The sequence below is a fragment of the Echeneis naucrates genome, chromosome 3 (assembly GCF_900963305.1).
Source record: "Echeneis naucrates chromosome 3, fEcheNa1.1, whole genome shotgun sequence".
Lineage (NCBI taxonomy): Eukaryota > Metazoa > Chordata > Actinopteri > Carangiformes > Echeneidae > Echeneis > Echeneis naucrates.
In genome coordinates, this window is record NC_042513.1 from 17,536,884 (window position 1) to 17,562,709 (window position 25,826).

The 25,826-nt window shown below is 39.9% G+C and overlaps 2 protein-coding genes across 3 annotated transcripts in view; one reads left to right on the plus strand and one right to left on the minus strand.

Moving 5' to 3' along the window:
• Window positions 1-422: 422 nt before the first annotated feature.
• LOC115041343 (adhesion G-protein coupled receptor G1-like) lies at window positions 423-8,564 on the minus strand. Its single transcript, XM_029498735.1, has 14 exons — window positions 8,518-8,564; window positions 7,763-7,902; window positions 7,602-7,677; window positions 7,369-7,510; window positions 6,120-6,239; window positions 4,664-4,789; window positions 4,497-4,542; window positions 4,229-4,323; window positions 2,875-2,990; window positions 2,467-2,735; window positions 2,293-2,389; window positions 1,937-2,066; window positions 1,480-1,627; window positions 423-888 (listed from the first exon to the last, which is right to left on the minus strand). Exons 2-14 carry the CDS (start codon window positions 7,899-7,901, stop codon window positions 794-796), a joined length of 1,599 nt encoding a protein of 532 aa, XP_029354595.1. The 5' UTR covers window position 7,902; window positions 8,518-8,564; the 3' UTR covers window positions 423-793.
• A 3,304-nt stretch (window positions 8,565-11,868) lies between these two features.
• Window positions 11,869-25,826, plus strand: part of mmp15b (matrix metallopeptidase 15b) — a 29,829-nt gene continuing 15,871 nt past the window's right edge. The window contains exons 1-4 of one of the 2 annotated variants that reach the window (XM_029498733.1): window positions 11,869-12,010; window positions 22,747-22,895; window positions 23,372-23,494; window positions 23,643-23,950. In XM_029498733.1, the coding sequence (XP_029354593.1) occupies window positions 22,759-22,895; window positions 23,372-23,494; window positions 23,643-23,950 (568 nt within the window). In that variant the 5' untranslated portion in view covers window positions 11,869-12,010; window positions 22,747-22,758. Of the gene's footprint in view, window positions 12,011-12,691; window positions 12,812-22,746; window positions 22,896-23,371; window positions 23,495-23,642; window positions 23,951-25,826 lie in introns of those variants that run through there. The other variant, XM_029498732.1, reaches the window with a different exon arrangement.

Here is a 25,826-nt window from a genome sequence, read left to right on the forward strand (position 1 = left end):
ATATATCATCACAAAGGTGAAAAATAAAATCACATTTCTCCTGTAGACATAGAGTAGTTCTATTCTTACCTCTGAAGTAAACGGGTTGAGGGATGAACACTCAATCAGCTGTACTAATGACTCCATGAATACCATGTGTTCAGCTCTTTATTTGTCTAATGCAAATCTTTTTAGGGGAGGGCAACACTGTTATAGCAGGTATAACAAACACTGTCAGTGTGACAAAATGATAAAAAGGCTTCATATCAATAGTGGAAAATAAAAGAAAACTGATCTACACAACACATTTTCTGTTGCGCCCTAGTCAGCCATCCTGGGATTTCACCAAAACTGCACCATCTCAAAATCCCACCAATGTTAAAGGTAACCAACCCGTTTAAGCTTCACTGTGTGTGCAGAGGAGTTATGGCACACGTACCTTCAAATGCAGATTCCACTGAGGAGGATGAATGGCGCAGTACTTAAAGGGCTCCTTCTTACGTTTACAATGCATAACCATGCATACTACGAAATTATAGAACAAGAGGAGATCCTTCTTTTTCTGTTGATTTCATTTCCAGACACAGTTTTGCTTTCAAGGTGGCTGCTAAATTTGTAACTATGGCAGCTCCTTTTTCGACAAGGAGCTTGGCCCGGGTTCAAACGTTGGAAATAAAATGGGCCATCACAACTTTTTCATAATCACATCCCAGTGTATTCACAACAGCAGTGTATACTGTACTTTAGTGAAACCTTCACCCAACACACACACACACACACACACACACACACACTGTAATGAGTTGACTCATGCTCAGCTGCTGGTGGTATTCATTTCTTTGCTTGACGTAGAAGCTGAATCGCGCTTCTTTATTGCAGACATCACAAACCACAGGAAGATGAAGAAACCTGTGTGAATAAGAAACGTTACGAAGTTTGAGACAGGGCAGGATAAAAACAGGATCCTAAAAATTATGCAAAAAGTCAAACCTGTGTTCTCTGCAATTTCAACAATGTGTTTTAAACCGTTCTTGACATTACACGTGTCTTATAAAAACAGGTTTTTTGTCCTGTTGTCATATGAGCCCTCAACCTGTCCTGAATAAAAATCCAGACACATTGACCTCTAATTTGTGACAAAGACAGCTGTCATTGCTTTGCTCTCAAAATTTGCATCCTCTCCATTACACATTTACAGACCAAAAGTCCCAGCTCCGCTGATCGAAAGTTGGACAAAAATTTGTATTCATACAAGACTTGCTGTGTTTAGCTTTTAATGGTTGTGGGAGTGATGGTAATTTCTTATTCAAATATTCAAATCTGATGATAAATTTATCAGTTTTGAGTGGAGATCGTTAGATAGACAGTTGTTGCAATGGCGTGAGTGTTTTAACCAGTAGGTGGCCAGAGTAAATAATATCTTATATATATATTTGGTTAATGTAAATTCTTCATATGACCTTTCCAACATTAACATCACAACACGAAGGTTGTTCAGACCTTGCAGTGAGTTCAGGATGCAGAAGGCATAGATGCCCGGAGTGGTCAGTTGGCCAAATGAGAAGAAGATCAGGCCCCATGGGAGGCCGAGCAGAGTGGTGATTCCCAGCAGGGTGCAGATGTCCTGCATGACTTGGGCGCTGTCTCTCTGGCAACGTTAGTATTTCAAAGGCAATCAGAGAGCAGCGGTTAGAGACCATGAAGTTAATGTAGTCAGGGAGAGAGAGCACTCAAATCTAGCCAGCAAAACACCTGAGAGGAAGTATATTTGTCCTCTTCAGTTATTTTAAACATCTGCTCTCCTGAACCCTACACACAGTATTATACTGCCACCTCTCTCAGTGTTTTCTTTGAGACAAAGTAGCTCAGTAATTTAAACATTGTGTGTGTCAGGGCAAATTTAAATGTATTAGTAGAGATGAAAGGCTATAGCAGAAGGCAAACAGGGCCTCTTCACCTTGCTGCTGTTGCGGAAAGTCAAAACACGTCGGACTGTCACCACAAGCATGATTACATTAAAGACGAACACCAGGCAGAATCCTCCAAGTGTAGTCACCATCTTTACTGTGTCATCCGTTATGTAGCATCTGTAAAAACAGTAGGAATAACTATGCTGAAAGCTCAAACAGAAAAAATCTAGCCCTTTTGTCATAACAATTGACATGATGACCAAAGTAACCAAAGGTTTTGCTATATGCAGTAAATGCCTAGCTGTAGCTTGTAGGATTTTAGTCTTCAGGATATTAGATGTTTTGTAATTTGGTAATTTATTAATCTAGCATATTTGCATATTTGCTAAATTTTCCTCCTCACATTTCAGTGCTGTTGGGGTTAGATAAGTCCAGAGGGACGCCACCATAAGCGTCTCTGTCTATAATGGCCACCAGGGACACAATGACTGCAGGTAATCCTGAAGGAAGCAAGCATTAAGTGTAAACACCCACATTTTGGCCAAAAGATACTGACTGATACTGGCCCTCTACTCACCCCATCCCACCACAGTCAGTTTGAGCAGGTATCTCTTCACATAGATATTGAAGACTCTGACTAAGAGAAGGTAGATGTGGAACCCCTCCAAAGCCATCCAGCTGAAGGTGGCCAGCAGGTAATAGTGAATGGAAAGAGCAAAGTAGTAGCAAAGGCTGCTGCAGGACACTACTGCCACTGTCCCACTAGGGAGGAAGTGTATGTTGAGTAGGATTAGAGCAACGACAAGGTTGATGTGGATCTTCATGCCGATGTCCGTTCTCATATTTCTGCCAAACAAAAAATTCATCTCCGTTGTGGGTTAAGTCAAATTGCGCAAAACACATAATGATGTCCTTTTTAACAAATTGATGAGGAGGAGATAAATGACAATGTCAGGTGTGGGAGTAGTCCAACAGAGAAGGGCACCTTTTGCAGATGAAGATAAAAACAGTGATGATGAGGGAAATGAGAGAGAGCGAACAGCCGGCCAGAGAGATGTATGTCAGAATTTCCACGTTGCTCGCTGAGGTATTGGCCGACACCTGTGGAGACACACACATTAATTTTACCTTGCAGCTGTATACTTGTTAAATTCCTGTTATTATATTTAGTCTGTTGCGAGGTATGAGATCAGAGATTTTGAAGTAATTTTTACAAAGTGGCTGAATAAGCCCACAATAAGTCCACTCTATGAAACTTTATATTAATATACTATACACTACCTTTTTACATTTTACCTATAGTTTGAAGTTGCATAGACGTTTGGGATTTAGATCAATAAATTGAAAGAGCTTTGTAGGTATGCCAGTTGTCTTTTCCTGAATTACATTGTACATAACATTTTTAAAAGCATCTCTACTGACATCTGGTCAGTACACCAGTATTGGTAATCACGTTAGAATAAATAGAATATCCAGTCAACACAGTTTAAAGAATCTATAAATGAATGTACATATTGGCTTATTCTACCTTCAGTGGCACAATAATTTCACATTTTGATCCTAAGGATACAATGTAAAATGCAAGAATGCACGACTGCTCTTAACTGATCTTCACCATGTGGTATTGATGCTTGCATGGAGATGCAAAGTTGCAAAGTAGAATTCGATTCTTTTTAATCTCTTGCACCATCTAGTGTTCGCATCAAGAATAGCACTGCAATGTCTGCCACCAAAAAGCATTGACGTTACAACGCACAGATGTTCTACATCATTATGTAGAGTGACCAGTGATAATAAGTAGATAATATACCGTTGTAGTCATGAATGTCCAAGTATACGCACATTATTTCACATATATTTGTTCTTACAAAGTAGTGGAGACTGCTAACCCTCGAGGCACTCCAACCCCAGGGAACTGGTGTTCACGGCTTTCTTAGGGTAAACACTTAGTTTAAGGTTTTGCATTTAAAATGTTTTCAGTTTGGTTGACAGGATTTAGGTTCTTCGTTGATCTGCATTTGGATAATATTAGGCCATGTCAGTGCATTGGGTCATTACATGTGCTGCATTAAATCATTATTTGTTATGTCTATACTGTATTTTTTAATGCACCACTGTAGTTAGTGTGGGTTACACTCAGTGTTGTGTCACATGTGCCACACAACACTGAAGGTAATTTTGTGATACTTTGTCATCTCCCAATCTCATCCTGTGCAATTGTTGCTCACGCTAATTCAATTGATGTTTTGGCAGTACATGTACATATTCATATATTTATATAAGATCTAAAATGTGGAAGACAGGTGCTTTTGTCTCATGGTGAAAAAGGTCATTCCTACCAAGAGCACACTGAAGTACGTGAGGTGGTCACAGGAGCAGGTGACGTCACTCTGACCACGTTTCCATATTGTAAGGCAGCCATATTCACTGTAGCCTGTGAAGTCAGATAAAGACACACCTATTATCCATGATGCTATCACAACTGACCAAGTTTGCTGCTCTTGAGGGAAACCTCAAAAACACAAAGAATCCAACTTGTTATTACGTTAATGCTCAAAAGAATGGTCTCATTTTTATGCAGGAGAGGTCTGCTGCTTTGTAACTCACTTTCTGTTGAAAAATCAAAGAACACACACCTAAGGTCTTGGGTGTCCTGCGTCAATGTAAACAAAAATACAAATGTATGCATTATTCAACAATAATACAAGGTTACACAATGTGAAATACCACGTGCAAATGATTGTAAATGATGTGTGGCATGAGCATGTAGTTACATTTACTCTTGTAGTGAGATTTATGGTGATGTTGACACGCTCCTTCAGTCCTGAAATATTCCTGTTGCTCACACTCAGGCCAATCAGTCTGTTCTCATACACTGTATCCGGGACTTCAAAGATGCTCTGCACATAGTACCATATTCATTCAATTAGTTTGAAGCTTGATACAAAATAACTATTGTATTTCATCAACCTCACTGTTTCAAACGTTATCTGGACTGCTTAATGTCATCTGTCATCTCCATTTTGATGAAGGTTTTTAGGTTTCACTGCAGTTCTTAAATTCCTGATTTTCTAATTTTATATTGAGTTACAATTAGTGTGTTACTGCACAAAGCAAAGGTAAAAACAAAAACAGCAGAAATAAAAACAAACAAGCAGACAAAAAAACTAACAAAAAAAACAGCTGTTGTTTAATTTGCTTGATGAATCCATGAGCCTTTAGCCAAAAGCCTTCCAAAATAAACTGAGGACTCAGGACCTCACTCATGAGCCACCTGAGCTGCAGTGAACACAGCAAGACAGACATATAATCAGCATTTTTAAATGAACTTACAATCGTCTGATCTGACCTTAATGATTGTCTGTCACGGTTTGTGATTTAAATGAGTATTGATCAGTTGTTGAATGTGATAATTCCAAGATCTATACACCTTAAAATATTGGGCCTTGTGCAGTTACGTTCTCTTAATTTTCTGATAAGAGAAAAAATAAGAGAAATCAAGGCCAGGCGTAACTAATGCTCCTAACCAATTCCAACGTGTGCCAACCCAGGAGTGCTGAATGAGGGATCCCACTTAATTCCAGTTTCTCTAGACGCTATAAGGGCAGCTGTGTTGTGTGCAGATTTTGATAACGAAAAAAGAAGAACTACACCAGCAGCGAGATTGAAGTGCTTTTCAATCAACTTATACAAAGTAAAGAGCGTGAGTACTGGTGCTACAGTTACATCACAAATGCAGCGGTCATGTCAGCTAACCATAACCCCTAACCCCTAACCCTAAATTGAGATCAATTGGCCAACCTCTTTAGCCCACAATTTCAACAATCAAATCATTGTACTTCCTAAAAAAAAACACATCTTTTTTTTTTATGTTTATGGTTTAAAACTTAAAGTACAGTACAGGCTAAAAGTTTGGACACACCTTCTCATTCAAAAGAATAGGAAAGTGTGTCCAAACATTTGGCCTGTACTGTATGTTTCCATGGATTGGACAAATATTTTGAATGTCCTGATGACAATAATGGAATACTGTCTCTGTCCCTGTACTGTAGTCAAACTAGTGAATGAAATTGTTTCAGTCATAAACAATGGTAAAAACAAATAATTGAATAAAAAACTGAAATTGGGGTGCAAGAGTGATTGCTTTGCTGCACAATATTAACGTACAGTTCTTCAAAATTCTAAGCTACTAGTTTCACATGAATTAGTTTACAAAAATGTATTCCTGACCGTATTTGTTTCCGAAGCGGTAATCATACAAAATACAATGGTCTTGTCTGATCCAACTTCCAGCTCTCTCGGTAGTTGAACACTCACTTTGCGGTTTTTGACAAACTGGTTTGACATTACCTAGAACAAATATACAAAGCACAATGAATGCTTTTATCATAATTATGCATATTACATAGAAACATTTACATAATTCAACAGTATCAAGTGGAAATTTGCATATACAGTACAGGACAAAAGTTTGGACAGACCTTCTCATATTCAAATGAATAGGAAAGTGCGCCCAAACTTTTGGCCTGTACCGTAAGACTGCCACAGTATAAATTTGAAAGAAACCTCAGCGCTTGAGGCTTATCTGATACAAGGTCATACTCTTTCAGATGGATAGTTAGGTACATTTGAAAAGGTCTTCATTATGGGTTTTTTTCTGACAACTAGCCACGGAAATTGTATTATCTATTTCTGGGTCATGGGGGATGCTGGAGCAAATCCCAGCTCACGTTGGGTGAGGGCGGGGTGCATCCTGGACAGGTCCCCAGTCCATCACAGACCAACAACCACTCACACTTACACTCAGACCTATGGACAATTTAGAGTCACCAGTTAACCCGAACACACACGCATGTCTTTGGATAGTGGGAGAAAACCAGAGTACCTGGAAGAAGCCCACGCAGGCACGGGGAGAACATGCAAACTCAGCAAAGAAAGGCCCAGCAACCGAAACCTTTTTAAACAGGTATAAAGCTCTCCTCATTTACCATGGCATATTAATATGCTAAAATAGCATGGCTTATGTGCAAGGATTTTGGTGGTGAGCAAAAGCACTTTGATGGAAATGAGTTGTGATGAGAAAGGACAATTCAGTCAAAATAACGTGCCAACCTTCTGGTGGTATAAAAGAAAAAGTCTGGAGAACTGCAGCATTAATGGGATGCATTGGTTAACAATAGAAATTTATATCAAATATCATGGATATCCACTCAGTGGCTATGAAGTAACTTAACTGAAAGCCACACATGCCAGTAATAGGCTAGGGATAGAATAAAGCAACAGGCTCAGAGGAGAATGAATCAACACTGAACCATGACTGTTTGTGCAGCTGAACTGCAGTTGCCAAGATATTTCCATCAGGGTGCAAACTAGTGGCATGGTCATCCCCTGATGGCTAAAAATCTACCATCAATTTTGAAAACATCATCATGATTCTGTGTTTGACTGTGTCACTTCTTCAAATAAAGCATATCCTTACCTCATTCTCACTGGCAGAAATTTCAAGGCCTTGGAAGGGGTATTTGGGTTTGTGCAGGAAAGCCACCAAATTATTAAAAGTCAGGCAAAAAGTGTCATTCACCTCTGTGTCCTCTAGAATTTGTTCTAGCTTCGCAACGGCTCTGGTGGAGAAAAACAAAAAAATATTATAAACATCCCTCACAATAAATGTTAATTCACTGTTTATTCTTTATATATAGACAAAATCTTTACTTGATAGAGTCACGATTCCGTCCATTTTTGAAAAGGGAGTTTACATGTTCCATTTGAAATTTGGCTTTAAAACCCCCTGCAAAAAAAGCAATTAAATTAATACAGGGATGTGAAAATGTGTGTGTGTGGGTGTGTCAAAACAATGTATCAAACCATCTTACGTTGTCTGGCTTCACTGGGACCATTCACCATACATTTATTCTTATGAGATGATTGATGATTGCATTTTTTCTTTTCTTGTTTACTCAAAGATAAGTCCAAAATCAGGAACAACCACCAGAGGCACCCCCACCACTTCATCCTACAAAGGGAAGATAGTTAAATGAGAATGAAAATGTTTTTTTCTGCTAATGTCATGTCATGAAATGACTGCACTGTACGCCCCTGGACCTTTCCACTATATCAAAATATCACTGTTGGTGCATTTCAGTATTAGACCTCTCTGTGACCATTTGAATGTTATGAAATAACAAAATGTATACACATGGCAATTGAGACAATAACCACATTCACAACAACATACTGGAAACCACACCGAAAAAGGGGAAAAACACTGTTATAGGGAGAAAGGCACATGCACGCACAGAACCGGTCATATGGATCCAATACAAGAATAGACTGGAGCAATATAAGAATATAGCTGTGTCTGGAATCAGAATTAAGGCATCACAAAATTTTGGATTTGTTGTCAAATGTATAGCACACAAAGTAGCATTAAATTTGATGGGCACAGAGGAGTACAAACTCAGCTCACCACCACATTCATTGACTTCAGTTTAAAATACAGCCGTAAATATGTTAACACAAATCATTGCCATACAGTTTGTTAAATGATCAGCAGATGTTCCTCAGGAATAATATTAATTACTTAAAATAAATGGCGCTGTGCCGACAATGAAATATGCCACTTTCCTACCTTTTTATGTTGCTGAGTTTGTGTGATTCTGGAGCGAACACAGAACAATGCTGACAACTGAAAAAAAAAAAAAAAAGTGAGGTAACGTGTTGAAACTGAAGATTTTAATAGGAGGAAGTGCACGAAAAAAAAGGTAAATGGTTTGCTAGAATGAAAAAGAGGAAGCAGCCACAGGCACAACACCAAAAAACAAAAGGTTTACCTTTCCCTTTACTTTTGTTGCTGCCACTGATTAAAGGGTATGTATCACATGTATTAAACTGCTAACATGTTTTTTAATAACTAAGACATATTTTTCATTAAAAGACCAGGAAGAAGTGCATTGCAGTAAGTAGTTTGACGTGTAATAAAAGCGTGTATCACTGTCTCTGTGTTGGCCCGAGAGAGAAACAGTTGTAACAGTTGTTGTTAAAATGGTAAAATCCAGTTTTAGTAACATGTCAGATGTTTTGTTCAAAGTTAAGATTCGCATCTAAAGCCATAGCTGCAAGGTTCTTTGCTATTGCTGACCAGGGATTTAATGCCACTGCCTGCATATTACACGGACACAATCACCAACAGGTAGGAAAAAGTCGATATCTGTTGAGAATGAGTTTACCTGTATAGATAAAGGTTGAATAAGAAAATAAAAAAAAAAAAAAAAAACAAGTTCAAAAGTTATTTTAACCTTAACTTTTAGCCTACTGCTTGGCCTCCTGCATTCTATCGGTCTATGGCTGCACGTCTCTACTCACACCAACAGAGGGGAGTAATGTATTAAGAAAATCAAGGTGTTATGAGTTGAACTAAATTCTCCAACCTTAGTATGTTCAGATTTTTTTTCTCTGTAGTACCAAGAAACAAACGAAAATTGTGTGGAGACTGCAGTTTAAAAGAAATAAAAAATCTAAATAAATAACTATCTATTGCTGGTATAGGCAAACATTTGAATTGTGTCACTCCTGGCTTCTCAACACATTTGCATTCCACATGAAAGCTGGTTGTGCAATGCTTCTTTCTTAATACAGCTGGGTTTTCTATTTGTCACTCATAACTTTCACAAACAAGACAAAACCAAAAAAGGCATTCATTGTTTTCATGTTTTCATCATTATTAAAAGGAGAAAAACAATGCCGGAGTCCTCCATCAGGCCCTTTTGACGGGATGTTCAACATTAGAACATGCCTTTTCAAACCACCTGTTTAATTACGACACAGATAAATATGTGTTTATGGGCACACCTGTAGTTTGTGAAACTAAATGCATTCCATTGCTGTGTGTGGGGCAGGGTGTCGGTGTGTTGCACATAATGCTTTGTCAGTCAGCAGGTTTAATGGCTGGACATGCAGGTGGGCCTTCTGCCAGGTGCCCATGAGGGCATGAAGACAAAAACCACAAATGAGACTTGTGAAAATAATGTTCAAATCTTACAAATGTATGCTTACTGAATATACATATAATATTTTTTTATTTTGTCGTACAGAAGACGTTCACTACAGCACTCTCATTATCTCTGGATCATTTCTGTATGTATCTGTTAGAATTAGATGGCAAAACATGATTTATATTATACTGGATTGTTTTTATAAAGAAAATGTACCAAATGAATAAAAACTGTTAAATATATAGAGCAATAGTGTCCCTTGTTGGAACTGCATGTCAATGTTACTCATTGGTTCGCCCAGTTCACCTCCTAAGAAAAACAATTAAAATCTCATTTTACAAAGTCCATCAGCAAGAGGTCTGTTAGAGGATTTTTGTGTGTTTGGTTGATTGAAGTCTAGATGGCTGAGCTCTTGATAAATATAGGGATTGGATTTTGCCTCCTTCACAAGACGAATTTCACCATAATGACTAGCCACATCATTCATAAAAAGGTAAATCTAAAACATTAAATTGTAGCCAGTAGGGTTTTAAACTTTCAGGTTTTGAAGGTTCTTCCAATACAACTTTTCAGTTTCAATACAGTGGACGCAAGAGACCATTGTTGTTTTTTTCTGACATCATTTTCATATTGATATTGATCAATTTGAAGCTGCTATGCTTCCAATTTCCCATCTTGAACCAGTAGGCAGTAACAACTGTTCTGTAAGTAGCTACTTCCTTTTGCCCAAGAGTGGATCCACTGAATGGGATCTAATTATATAGACGTGTCTGTCCACAGTCTCCAGAGTGGGAGCAAATGACAGGGACTGCCTGAGGAACTAGGATAAATCCCCTCTGTCCTGCCAATCCATCTGCAGACATGACAGGTGCTTCCTTTTAACTTAGGCAAAACCAGGCTATCTTCTTTCTTACAGGGAATTTAAAGTGACAAATTTATATTCTGACAGGCTATTAATCATTAAGAACTCCTGGTTTGCATGTCTGTGTGGGGTGAAGTTCCAGTTTAGCCTATTCTTTTCTATACAAACGGCCATAATAATCAAATTGCTCTTGAGTGTAATTTAGCGCAGTTCACCAGCACCACAAATGACATGAATAACCCTCGGCTTGCTGAATGAGACTACGTTAGTTATAACAAAGTTTTTGTCAAAGAATGGAAACACGTGAAAAAGGCATAGAAGAGATGTGCACTCCAAGTGTAAAAACATACAATTATATACTGTGTTTGTACACAAGTGAATGTCTGTCTGCCTCAACAAACGCTACTGTAGCAACATTGCCATGTTGCTCAGTGGACAACTGTTTTATATGCATATCTTATCAGTTGTTATCTGTTATATGCAGGGTGTGTGTTTGTGTTTGTGCGTGTGTGAGTCTACTGAGGTCCATTAGTCGTTGTCAGGGAGCAATAAAACAGGGGGGAGGGTCACGGCCGCCTCGGCTCTTCCCCGGCTCCTTCTCCACTTCCACCTCCGTCCTTCTGCTCGATAAGACCATTGTGGTGGTTGACTTCATCAAGTTGGCCAGAGAAGCACGAGGACATAGCGGAGATGGGCTCGACCTTCAAAATTAAAGGCAAATACAATAAACATTTATGCATCACGTTTTGAAATGCTGCCCTTTCAGCTAATGCGATGGCGCGCCATCTTTCCGTCACGTTATGTAAATTTGCATCTATGTAACGTGGCCAACATATTTATAAAATAAGCTCTCAAATAGGATGTGTGCAGTCTCATGAAAAAGCTCTTAAAATAAACTTCAGCGGAAAATATATGATCGGGGGAAAGGCCAAAGGTTTTGATATGACAAAATCATCTTCCCATTTTTGGGAGTCAATATATATCAAAGGAAAACTTTGTCGTTTTCACGAGACAGACAAGCCTGTCAAGAACCTACCGTTTTATTTTGAAAGTCTTAATCTAAAGGGGGTGGGGGCGGTGTGTGTGTGTGTGTTTGGGGGTCTCCGCCTTCGGGTCTGGACACACCAGGAGCGGCGGACCGCTAACGTCCTGCTGCAGCCGGGAAACAGCCAGCCGGAGCCGCCGAGCGAGGACTCACCAAGCACCGGGGAAGAGGGGCAGCTGGATATCAAGGGCGAAAACAACAAAAAACAACCTTTACACAAGAGGTCTCGATATATACAAAACTTAAAAAAAAAAAAAAAAAAAAAAAACAAGCAAAACAAAAACAAAAAACAACCAACTCGCTGTCGCGGTCGGTCATGTGCGGTGAACTTTGAGTTTATTATTCGGGTTGTTGTGTCGTTGTTTGCAACTTTCTCCCTCCATCAGACCTCGTCAGGTCGAGATGTGGTTGATCCGCTGCATTTTGAAATATGCCAGAAGTGGCTGATTTGTTCGAGCTTCGGTGCCGTAAAGCCATTTCACCGACGTTGAGCCTCTCCGGTGAGCCGCACGTTCAGGGCAACTGATCGGGCGGCGACTTCTGCGTTCGTTAAATGAGGCTCGTGCCCCGGAGCCACAGATAAGGGAGCGCGCGGCGCGTCGGGAAAGGTGAGGCGGCCTGTCATTGGCTGAAAACTTGAGCGTGGACTCCCAGGGTCATATCAGAGCAGGTAACACACTCATGGAGGGTCACTGAGGGATGCGGCTCCGACTCTGTAAGTGTGTAATGGAGACCTCCTCCGGGATACGAGTGCGCTGGTGAAGACAGTCGTAGCATTCCTGCTCGGGAACATTTTTGGCTTTTTTATTGTTATCTTATTTTTTTTTACAATAATAATAATAAAGTAGCGACACTCGAGTCGAAACCTCGACAAACGAAGGCTGACTTCCCCCGCGCCGGGACCATGGCCGCCACCTCACGAGACCGCTGCCTTTGGTCGCTGTGGAGACGGACCCTCCTCGCGCTGTGGCTGTGTGCGCTCGGGGCGCGTGGAGCAGAGGATGACAGCACCTTTAACGCAGAGGTAAAAAAAAAAAAAAAAAAACTAAACAAAACACTGCACATTTTTAAGTGTTTGGACTAAACGGGCTAGGGCAGAAGTTAGCAATGAAAATGACAGCATTGTATCAGAATCGACACATATTTATATATTCTTTGAAATGTTATTCTTCCGATGACAGTGTTCTGCAATTCTCTGTACATATGATTCACAGATGCTTCTCCAACAACCAGCTGAAGGAAAAAGACAATGTTAACTATGTGTAAAGTGCAATAGCTTAAGATCTGCCATTCAGTCGGAGTACAAACTACCCACTGCAAAACATCTGGTTTATATTTTATGGATAACCTTATTAAAATCTTCTAAAACTCCCCTATTTCACATGCGGTTCATTTGGTTTGCAGGGTTCAGGGCAGGTATACCACCTAACAAAACAATTACCTCATCAGTCACAACAGGACTTCATGTGAACTTAAGTGCTTTTTCATTGCATTTGTTTACAGTTAGAAAAGTCTCTCTCTCATGAACCACCTCCTGATCAACCCAAACTTTTAACACTCACATTTTCATGTGTACAGCTTCAATCTATTTACCCTGTCACATTGTTGTTTCTTGGCGCATTATCATTTTGGGGTTGAGTCCCCATCTTCCCAGGTGATTGTGCAAAAATACAGAGAAACAAAGAGTTAAGCTTATGGAGATCGACTCAGATACTGTTGTACACTTTTCGGGTCCCTGATTGGAATCTAACGACATTAGCTCATCATCACTGATTAGCAGAGCAGAATCATTTTGACATACAAAATGTATCTATTCAGATCTCTATTCACATATGAAGTGGTTGCAAGTCATTGCTCATTTTGCCTTTTACTCTTATCTCTCTACTCTTGTGCATGTACTTCATATTTATTAGGCGTGTCTCTGGACCCCAGTTTGACACAATTAAGTATCAGGTCAGAATCTGAACCTTCTTATGCCAAACCATCTGTGTTTCGGGAGACCATTTGCAATAAGAGCTGACTTTTAAGAGGTTGGATTAGTATTGGAGCTCTTGTTTCTGCATGTTTTTTGATTGACAGAGAAAGAGAGAGAAAGGAAGGGAGACAGACAGACTAAAAGAGATTTTCAGGTCATTAGAGGTGAGGTTGCATTCATAAAAACCCATTGACTGAGGATCTGGTTGTCAAGTCAGGTTACAACAAATTCTGATTGGGTATTAACATAGATAAAAGATTTAATGATTACACAACTAGTGAGGAATTCTAAGTAACTTGGGGAACTTGAAGTTTAAAGATGGCTGCTCTTTCAACTAAAGTAAATTTAAAATGCACAACTGAATAGTGAAAGACAGATTTCACAGCTTTCCAAATACGACTTGGCTGAGAGGGATTCAATGTCCATGCAAAAACCAGTGACATTATTGTTAAGCTTTCAGGTTTTAATTTGATCTATATTGATGTATTCAACATCACACATGTATCAGAAAGAATTTTCTCAGGAATGATAAAGAGGACACAACAGACTACTGTGTGATGTTACTTGTTATTATAATAAGTAGATACTCCAAATATTCTTGTGTTGAATAAAACATTCAGACCAGCTGTTTTAGCAAATTTACCTAAGGTTCATATGACATAACTCGGACAGATGTGTCCAAGGACTGTGATGTGTCAAGTTTTACAAATGTTGTGTTGTCACCCATGGAAAAGTTCACACCTTTTTTTTTTTTTTTTTTTTTTTTTTTAAGTGCTTTCCTTGATATCCTCGCTCAAAATAAATCAGCAGTGGCCCAGGAAATATGGTCAAAAGTGTAAGCTTATAGTTCTTGGATTTAACTAAAACTGGTAAAGTGTAAGTAGAGGATTTGTAAAGAACTTAAAAGTCATGCAGCCCGCTTTGGTGGTGGACCTGCTAATCTCAATGACCTGATTTTTATGGAAGGGGAGACCCAAGTTTTATGAAATCGCAGATAGCCAATCTTTCTAGCAGATGAATATTTCTCTGGAGAGAACAATTGTTTTCACTCACCCACCCATAACACGGATTATTGAGATTTTTTATACATGAACAGAAGTAGGCTTAAAATTTGGTGTTGATAAGGTGGTAAAGCACATCCTGTGTAGTCTATTTAATAAGATGAAAGGCAGGTTGAAAGGAAACTAAATGTATTCAACAATATGACCAACAAGAATGACGCAGTGTTTAGATTGTTTCAACATAGCCAGTATCTTTACAGCAAATCCAGTACTTTGATGTGTTGAAACTTTATAGGTAATTCATATATTGAAACACCAATCCAATCCTCAATGTTGAAATGCGGTTCAATCAAGTCTTTAGGATTTGGTCTGAGCACTCAACTCCTACTCAGTCTGGACTAAAAGGATGATGTGGGAGGTAAGAGGAATCAAGGAAATTCAGGGGGCTGTATCAAAATTCTGCATGACAAGAATCTGTAAAAAATTTTGATTTAACAAAAAGGGTATCACAAAAATCTTATGATTGGGCTATTTATGACAATGATTGAGAGAAAGTTGACAGACAAGGTAGTGGTCAGTCTCAGCTGTGCAGCATGTGATGTCTGAATGTGACAGCTGTTCTCTAACTGGGACACACAGAGACACACACACACACACACACACACACACACACACACACACACACACACACACACACACACACACACACACACACACACACTATGCACTGGCATGCTGGGCCTGGGACTCGAGGCATCTTAGGAAGTACAATGGACTCTGTTGTTTGAAGAGAGAAAGCTGTGAGAGGGAACTTGTGAATAGGAAAGAGGGAGAGAGGGGACGAGAGAGCACATAGGGAAACATGGACATGACACGACAGGCTGTGAGAGACTACAAAAAGTTTGCAACAGCAATATGTAGCTAAAGCTGAGTAATAGTATCAAAGGGAGGAGTAATTGGTGGCTTATTGGGGCACATAAGTATGACAACTATCCTATTCTACATCCCTTTTATATCCATGTAATCTGCAACATGCTGTCTCCCCCGTGCGATTGGCTCTGTCCAAAAAGACTTGCTTTTTCACAGTGTTAGAGCAGGGCAGGGGAATGCCATGAGATGGGAAGTCTCTGCGTGTAATAAGGAGTGTTTATTTTGATTTTCTCAGTTTGACTCATAATGTGTGCTTCAAGAAATCCTCTACATGAACAAATCAAGTTCTCTTTTTCCTCTCCGTCTGTCTCAATTTCTCTCTCACTGCTCAATTTACATATCCATCCTCTTGGTCCTACCAAGGGGGTAAGAAATGGCAGTAGACCAAGCCTCCAAATAAAAGCTCTGTTAGTATCTTGGCTGACATTGTCGTGGACACACACTCACTCACACACACACACACACACACACACACACACGCACACACACACACACACACACACCCCTGGCAGGTTTTACAACTCCTTGTATATAGCTGGGTCTGGTTTTGGCAGGTAAGCTCAAGGACTCTTTGAAAGCCCATTTAATAGAAAAGACCTAAAGTACACGAGCACACACGCACGCACACGCAGCACAAAACCCTATTCCTCCTGTTGTCTTATACTTCTTTTGCATTCAGCTCAGCTGATGACGGAAGGTGAGCAGCCAGATTGGAGTACTCTACCATTTTAGAAGATTGTGGGGGATAGTGTTTTCCATTGGAAAGGGGTTGCAACAGCAGAGCAGAATGAGGGCTAAAACATTTATCCAAATGCATGCATGCATTTTTTTAAGCATTGAAATGCTATCAATATCAGGTAAGCAGAAATTGAGATTTATATGCTTAATTCACTGCTGTTTGAGTTGACCTGGACATGAAGGGTAAAACAATATGAAGTTAGTTTCTTAAGAGATTAAACAAAAAAACTGCATTTTCCTTGCCTCTCCTCCCCTTCAAGCAGTAGTCATATTTCAGCTGCAGTGTAATGCTGCTGTTAGATGCATATGTGGGAAACACTGGTTGAGAGGTGACAGGGGGTTCATATTCATCCATACGTCTTCCCAACAGCTCTACAGCTCTGCCCTTGTAACCAATTAGAGCCTAGGAGGGACAGAGAAAGAGGGACAAGAGAAAACATCAAGATGCCAATGTATACACAAAAACACACAACACAAGAACACAAACGTGAGCAGATGTGAAGGTATTTCCCTTCTCCATCAAGTGCTATCACTGCAACAATGTCAACCAAGTGCTGATCACAGAGGAGCAGGGAGGAAATGGCTGGAATGTTAAAAGACACAGGACAAGAGATAAGTTAGGTTATGTTAACTTGGAATTGCAATTTTACTCCATTGGGTGTATTTTGGTTGCTTGACCAGTACTGGGTTCGTCACAGCATTGTAAAGAGTTCTGTTTTCATCTGCAGGCAGTGTGACAGCATTAGCTGACAAGAAGAAGCAATCACTACTGCTCATTGCTAATCAGTTCTTTAAAGATTTCCTGCCTTTTGTGGACATGTGTTTGTCATTGAGGAAATTCTTTTTTTTTTAATTAATCTAATGGAAGCTAAAGTATTTCCAGATTACAATGCTCTGAATTTCTCCTTATTCTAAAGTGTTTATGGTTTGCTTAAGTTAAAAGAGCTATTGGTAAATTGTACCAATGCTACATAGTAAGCATTAGTGCTGCAAGTTAGCATGCTAAGCAGCTAGCCCTGGCCCGTCACACCACCTTCTGACGACTCACTTTAGCCTCAACTTTGCCCTGTAAATAAAGCTCTTGTCAAGCACCAGTCACAACCGCCCACTCCAAGCATGAAACCACGTTTGATCACTTTTTTACATCACCTTCTATTTTTTGTTATGTGTGATGCCAAAAGGTGTAGTATGTCTTTTTAGCCAGGGGTGAAATATTCAACCAGGCTGACTAACTAGGGCTAATTGATGCAGGTAAAGAAATGGGGAGGGGCTTAGTTATAGGTTAGTTTGGTTGAATTATTGTTCACCCCAGAGGGTGAAGTTAGTGTCTTCTTTGATACTGTGTAACATTGAAAACATTATTTGTTTCAAGTCTTGTGAAGCCTGGCACTGTGTGATTGTCTTTATGATTTTTTTGTGTGTGTGTTAGAGAGAGAGAGAGACTGAGTGAGTAACAATCGTGTTTCAGGAAGTACATGTTTGTTTTTGAGTGGGTTTGTGTGTGTGTGTGTGTGTGTGTGTGTGTGTGTATATGCATGTGTACTTGTAGTTCAGTCTGTTTGAAGCTTCCTTATCTAAAGGCAGAGGTGGGTCAGGGTCCTGTCCTGTTCAAGCTTCTCTTCGGCTGCTCCTATTCCAGTGGGCATGTACGCGCGAGCACATACACACACGCACACACGCACGCACGCACGCACGCACACGCACACACACACACACACACACATTCCAAGAGTAAAGAAGAGCTGATATAGCCAGTGCATCCTCTGCCAAAGAGAGAAAGATAAAGATGGGAGGGAGTAATGGTAGAATAATATGCTGAACTCTTTTTACAGCTCTACACACAAGAGAAGGCAGTATAGCGGTGTAAATAATGCAATTAAATGAATACATGAATATAAACTAAAATCCATGTGAATTAACAAAGATGAAAAAAGAAACTTTCTTCCTATCAACCTGCCCTTATGATTGTGCTTAGTCAAATTACATGAAGATGTCAGTTTCGAATGTGTGAGCATAGTAAAGTTTATTTTTCTAGAGAAAATAGAAAATTTTCTATTTTCTGCTCTTTCTATCTATCAGGAAAAAAGACAAGGAAGTATTTCAGCAAAGGTCATGCATTAAGTGTCTGACAGTAGTCATCTACTATGAGTCATCACAAATGATGAGATGCTGTCAGGATCTGTCAGACTCAGCTCAGTGGCTGACGATTGATTGATTGATCACTCCATGATGTAATTGATCATAGCAGCACTATACTACTGATCTGATGGTGGAGGGAGGACACATGTAGGACAAAGTTGAGTTTTCTGCAGTCATGGATATTTTGGAAAAAAACAATTTTCAGGTTACATTGATGTGAAGAATGTGAAGAGCTGTGGAATACAAATCTAGTCATATTGTAAATGAATAGACAGTGCAGGACAGTCATACAGGTGGTACACATAGTAGATTAAGAATGTTCTGGGAGATCCTCTGTAATTTGTTTTGATTGGACTCTGCAGACACACAGTGAATTAAAGCTGTTGTTGAGCTGGTTTGGGGCCCAAGGAGGGGGAGGGGGTGTTTATTACACGTTTTATATTTATTCATAAAATGTAATGCATGGTTGTTGCCATACAACAAGAAGATTGCGGGCTCGGTTCCCGGCCTGGGTCTGCATGGGTTTCCCTCGCGCAGGGGTGGACAGTAACAAGGTAAATTTACTTGAACTGTACTTAAGAACAGTTTTTGTACTTTATTTGAGTATTATTTTTAGGGGATGCTTTTACTTTCACTTCAGTATATTTGAAGGACAAATATTGTACTTTTTACTCCATAACATTTCTATTGAGACTCTCCTTACTCATTACTTTTGCGCTAGTGTAACATTACTTTTTCATTGTTTTTAATTGTAATTTTTTTGTAACATGCACTCCTCAGTGCGTGTTCCGGGTAAGAATATGGCCATGATGTATAATCCTCATCCTACCTGGATTATTTCTCCATAACGATCGGCTCCTTCCTCATTATACATCGTGGCCGTATTATTACCTGGAACACACATTAGCCTGTAGACAGAGTTTGGATGTCTTCCTTGGACATCACTTACAACACGATCAAACTCTTCATCACTCACAGCTGAATACAGGTCTGTCTTTCTGTACACACACACACACACACACACAAAAACTTAAAACTTAAATACCCCCTCCCGTGTCTTTGTTACCTGACAGCAGCTGCAGCCCTCTCCTCTCTGTCTCTTCCTTTCTGATGGAGCTACCAAACTCAGCTGTTTCTGTCAAAGATAACGTTTTGTGTCGGGCTTTAATACAAGCTAGGCTAATGGACGTTAGCATTAGAGCTGGTCAGTTAGCTTACGTTACAAGCTAACTGCGCTGTTTCTTACCTTGCTCTACGTTTCTCGTTCCAGCTTCACCACGTTTTTTAAATATTTGTTTAGAAACTGTCTTAACATTTTATTTTCTTATTCTCTTTTATTTTCCTTTCTGGAAACCGGACTGATGCTGACCGGACATTTTCCGACCAAACTTCAGACAACAGAAAAGAGACTGGCATAGCAACAGTAACCAAGGGGGGCGGGGCTTAGAGAAGACTCGGTGGCCAAACCATTTGTGGGGTGGTGGGGGGGGGGGGGGGGGAGTTGACAATTAGGACGAAAACAAAGAAGCTCATGTTACTCAAATGTTACATAATCTTTTCCACAAATAGGCTTATTTTGAGAAATCCTACCCTGGGTCCGGGACAGCAGACCTGTTTGTTACCCCCTATCGGCGGGCCTGGCCCCGCCACTGACTTCGAATGGTGAGTTTGACAGATAAATGAATAATAAATAATAAATAAATACATTTATGAAGCACTGCCGTATCTTGCAGAGCTAACCACTGCGCCACCGTGCTGCTCAAGTTTAAACGACAGCATCCTCCATCTGTATTTTTCATTTACATCCTGAACTGGGAAACAGAAATATTATATATATATATATGTATATATATATATATATATTTTTTTTTTTTTTTTTTTTTTTTTTTTTACTGTAAATGTGATATATATCATAGAAATCTACTTTATTTGTCCTGAGGGAAGTTTACATGCATCACTCACACAACAGATGTACAGAGCACTTTTACACGGCAATGTGCTTTACTTCCAAACATGACAAACAGCTCGTTTTTGTAGAGATTAGATGATGAAATGTTTACAAACACAAAATAGGCTCAGCAATGTGGGACTATATAGAAATGTATGTTGATACTTGTGGCACATGAGATATTGTGCTAAAACAGCTGGTTAATGTCCACACAGCTCCACTTTAGGGGATCAGGTCTTCTGTCCTGAGTCTCTCGTTCACTTGTCTCATGGCCGCTGCTCAGTGTGACCGGCCTGAGCGTTCCCCTTTAAGCAGGTGGGCTTGTGGGTAATGTGTGACGTAGTCAGCACGTAGCCACGTTGTGTTGTGTGTTTGTCCCTCTCTCTGGTGAACGGTGTGAGAAGTAATGCCAGCTGTAGCCGCTGTAAGCTGTCAGTCTCCTAAAAGTCCTGTGTTGTGATGTTGAATAAAGTCGGTCCGTGTGTTCAACTACTCCGCCTCTCCTCTTAGCCCAGACTGCTAGTTACCATGGTTACCAGTGTCAACGGGCCAAGCTAAGGTGAAACAGACTTAGCTTTATAGCTAGCTACACTAGCATAAGCTGGGCTAGCTGAAGTGCAGAGCCGCGACTCTAAGTAACTAGTCACCTCCATTTTTGCCGTCATCCTGAATCAGTAGACATGGAGCACACAGGACAGTCTATTAATCAATGTGAATACCAGAGACAGCAACATGAGGTAACACACAACACAATCAGCAGAGACCGGACCCCCCACAGACTGTGTTTATTGTGTCCATATAAAATATGTTTTGTACAGACTAGAGACTAGACCTGAGGTCTCCAAATCCAGTCCTGGATGTTTCCTGATTTAAATGAGTGACTCCTGATTCGACTTCAGCAGAGCTTGATGATGAGCTGATCATTTGAATCAGATGTGTTGGAGCAGGAAACATTTAAAACCTGCAGGACGTTGGCCCTCCAGGACCGGAGCTGGAAACCTTTGGACTGGACCAAACCCCTCCAGAGATTTTTGAGCTATAAACATGTCTCGAGCAAAATCACATCAGTGTATTGTATCATGACAATAAAGCTACTCTTACTTGTATTGGAGTAATATTTGACAAGCAGTATCTGTACTTTTACTCAAGTAGTGAAGTTGTGCACTCAGTGCACCTCTGCCTCCGGCTACTTCAGTTTCCTCTCACTGTCCAAAGACAACATGTTTGGGTTAATTAGAGACTCTAAATTGTCCGTAGGTCTGAGTGTGAGTGGTCGTTCTTCTCTGTCTGTCTCTGTGTGTTGGCCCTGTGATGGACTGGCGTCCTGTCCAGGGTGTACCCCGCCCTTGCCCGGAACGTTTGCTGAGATTGCTTGCAGCACCCCAGTGACATGGAAACGGATAAAGCGGTAGAAGATGAATGAAAATGAATGAAAGATGGTCATAAGATTGAGACCTACACACATAGATGCTGATATAGCTACATGTGCAAACACACATGCACACTCAGACACACAGAACCTTATACATTCCTCCACACCACCAAGAAGAGTGTGTCTCTGTGTAGGGATATCTAATATCTCAGACTATCCAATATGCAAGTGCTTGAATGTGTGTGTGTGTGTGTGTGTTTGTGTGAGAGATATAAGGTTTCTGAAAAACAGGTGGGATAGACTTCGCGTCATTAGTGTTTGGGTCAAGTATCACGTTTTCTCCCTCATGTGTGTCATTAACCACCCCCACCCTCCAACCCTCCCAGTAACATACTCCAAGAATACCTCTCTGCCTTTTCCCTTTTATATAAGAATAAGTTCACAATGCACAAATGCATACAAATACAAAAAGGTCTGTTGCGTTATAATTTTATTTAAAAATAAAACCCAGCTAAACACCCAATTTCTCTCAGTGAAAATCAGATAACAAATGCAGGTACATTTCCCAAAAAACCCTTTCATGTCCCACAAGTTGAAGTTGAGGAGCTTGTTTTAAGGTCTTCAGGGTGATACATGATTGCTCTCCCATTCCCTTCTAAAACAGCTGTTGCTGTCTCCATAATTTAGTTTTTTGTTGTTAATTTTATAATTCACTTCTGAATCATATAAAAAGGTTTTTGTCATTGCTGCCAGCATAAGTAATGTAAACCTAATGAGGCTTTGATTCACGCATATCAGTGTCACAATATAAATGAATATGTTCATTTCCTCATGTTTTCTCCTTGTGTGTTTCCAGTCATGGCTGAGGATGTATGGTTACCTGCCCCAGGCCAGCAGACAGATGTCGACTATGCGATCAGCTCAGATCCTGTCTAATGCTATCAGTGATATGCAGCGTTTCTATGGCCTGGAGGTCACCGGACAGATGGACTCTCAAACTATCATGTTAGTAGGACTGAGTGAAATATTTCTGTATTTTCTACATTTTTAATACCCTAACCATGAAAATCAAATATAGCACCTATTTAATCCCTAACTTAAATTAATCGCCAGTTTGAGGTTTTGGAATGTGCATAAATGTATTAATTGCATGATTTGGACTTTTAAACAAGATTTGCTGGTCAAATCTTCAGTGGTTGTTGAACTACCCACACACAGGAAATGTGTATCTTCCCCCCTTTTCCTTGAGAGGAACTGTTCAGTAGCCTGTAATTTAATTTATATTGTGAGCAGGCAGCTCACTAAATTAAATAACAAACTATAAATTAAATAACAAAGATTAATGCAGACTTAAAGACAGAAGAGTAGGGGTTGAAGCCTCACACTATTAAGCTACATTTCAGCTCTTCTCTTTGGTACTTCCTTTAAACACACATGCATATCTTCTCTTGCTTGTCTCTGACTTCTTTCAACTCCTGCAGTGCCATGAAGAGACCCCGCTGTGGTGTACCAGACAAGTTTGGAGGCCAGATCAAAACTAATGTGCGGCGGAAACGCTACGCCCTCACTGGGCATAAATGGAACAAGAACCACCTCACATACAGGTATCAGAAGTATAAAAGTCCCAAATGTACATAATATGTGCCTTTCCTCTGAAATTACCCCCGTAGCCCCCAAATCAGTGTTTCTCCTTAATCTGATATGAGATATGCAATATGCTTATTCCAAGATTTTTTTTCTTTGTTCACATAGTATCCAGAACTACACCCCCAAAATTGGGGAATATAACTCATATGAGGCCATCCGACGTGCCTTTAAAGTCTGGGAGAGGGTCACCCCGTTGACCTTTGACGAAATCCCCTACCAGGAAATCAAATATGGGCGCCGCAAAGAGCCAGACATCATGATCTTCTTCGCTTCAGGCTTTCATGGAGACAGCTCCCCCTTTGATGGAGAGGGTGGCTTCCTAGCTCACGCCTACTTCCCTGGGCCTGGAATGGGCGGAGACACACACTTTGATTCAGATGAACCATGGACCATAGGAAACCAGAACATACAAGGTGATTGTCCTTATAATTTAAATGTTTATTGGATTTTAGGGACAGTGGTAATTTTCCTTAACTACAACCAAATGCTGCAGAGAAAAATAACGAAAAAAACCTAAAAACAGCAGAAAAAGAAATGTTCTCAGCAAAAACCTAAAAAGTTTTAGGATACTGTGGTTTCAGGTGGGAATATGTTTTGCTGTACTGCAAGTTGCGTTGGAGTGTAGTTGCTATGTCTGTGTCTATTCGTATATAGCCACACAGATAGCTCGCTGCATTAGGAAGCTTTTTTCTTGACAGCTTGGGTGAATTTGCATAACTTTCTTGTGGTATTGGAAGATTTTTAGGGGTTATTACGTTTTTGATAATTTCTGGGAGTGTAGTTTGTAATGGATCTATGTAACAGATTGCAAACAGCTGTCCCCATCACTTTCCTCCAAACCTAACTGGAGTTGGCATGTTTCAGCTCACTACACCATCTCTTATTTGTCAGACTCTGCCTCACTATTCATCTCTTTGGAAGTTCAAAGTCAAATCACACAGTGTTTGCCCAAACTGTCCCTCCTAACATCTACCATCTCCACCTCTATTATGTTTACTGACAACACACACACAATAACAATTATCATAAATTATTGCCTATATCTTACTTTACCCAAATCCAACTATGACTTATTACTATAAACTATATACTACACTCAACTAGAAGAAGATGACATCTTCATCTTTAGGAGTCTTTCAAGAGCATTCAGAGTTTGTGTTTCTACTGTGTACCCACTAATCCTGTAGAACAAAAAGGGATTTTTTGTGACAATAGGCTTTCCTGCCCTGTTATCTACATGCACACATCAAACACAGACAGCTGCACTTTGTGTGTTGGTGTGAGTGGATGTAAACTATGCATGTGTGTGGGTGTATCTATGTGATCAGCTCTTTGTGGGATGTGTTACAGGACAGATCACAGAGACAGTAAGTAGGAGTGTGTTCTCCACCCCTCCCAATCTCTAGGCCAGTCTGTTGAACCATGCTACTCACAACTTTAAAGAAAAAACAGCCAAATTACAATCCTGTGAGACTTCAGTTAGACACATGTCCAACTCTTCATTTAGCTATGGCTAACTGCCGTAGCTGGAGAATAATGCAACTGACTGCTGGTCAGTTGCATTATTCTCCCCTTTATGAAATCTTAAATTTGCCATCAAAATAAAGAGACAGGTAGATTCATCCAACCAGTGGCTGCTGGACAATTGGCACTGAACTGAACTGTAGCAATTTTCTCGCTGACTCAGTTAAAGTGAATACTAAAAAGAAGATGTGAAATACTTGCTACTTTATTTCATTGCAATTTAAGTACCTTTATTACATTCTTAATACAGTCAGTACAAACACATGAAACACATTGAACAGCTGAATTGAATGAATAAGACATTACACCTTTAGAGCCACACTCATCTGATCTTGAAGCAGCTTGAACATTAAGCTCTACCAGCCCTGACATCTGACCTCTTTTTGGATGAGATCAATCAAAAATACACTTAAGCTTAACAATCAATATTACACATAAAAAAAATGTGTTGGCGCATGACAGTGCAACACATAAGCATTTATTTATTTATTTTCTTCTCAAAACCTTGTAACAATTTGATGAAGCTAAAACAAATTTGGTTTCAATCTTGTGACACACAATGTGATTCCTTATGCAGTGGATGGACCTGACAAAAGCTGCTTTTAATCTTTATCCAAACAGTATAATAGCATGCATATTCAAACACACCTTACACAATTGAATCTCTGGAGGCCAGGAGCAGTAAAAGGTTACCGAGACATTGTGGTTCTTCGTCAGTGCGTCAGTTGAGAATAATGTGACTAAGTTACTGGCAAAAGGTAGAGC

What these genes read in the sequence shown, in the direction of transcription:
- LOC115041343 (XM_029498735.1), bottom strand. Translation starts at nt 7,901, where the DNA reads ATGAAGTGGTGGGGGTGCCTCTGGTGGTTGTTCCTGATTTTGGACTTA. An exon ending in TTTCTGCCAGTGAGAATGAG is followed by an intron (nt 6,240 to 7,368) that starts GTAAGGATATGC and finishes TATTTGTTCTAG; the next exon opens with GTAATGTCAAACCAGTTTGT. An exon ending in TTTATCTTCATCTGCAAAAG is followed by an intron (nt 2,736 to 2,874) that starts GTGCCCTTCTCT and finishes TTTGTTTGGCAG; the next exon opens with AAATATGAGAACGGACATCG.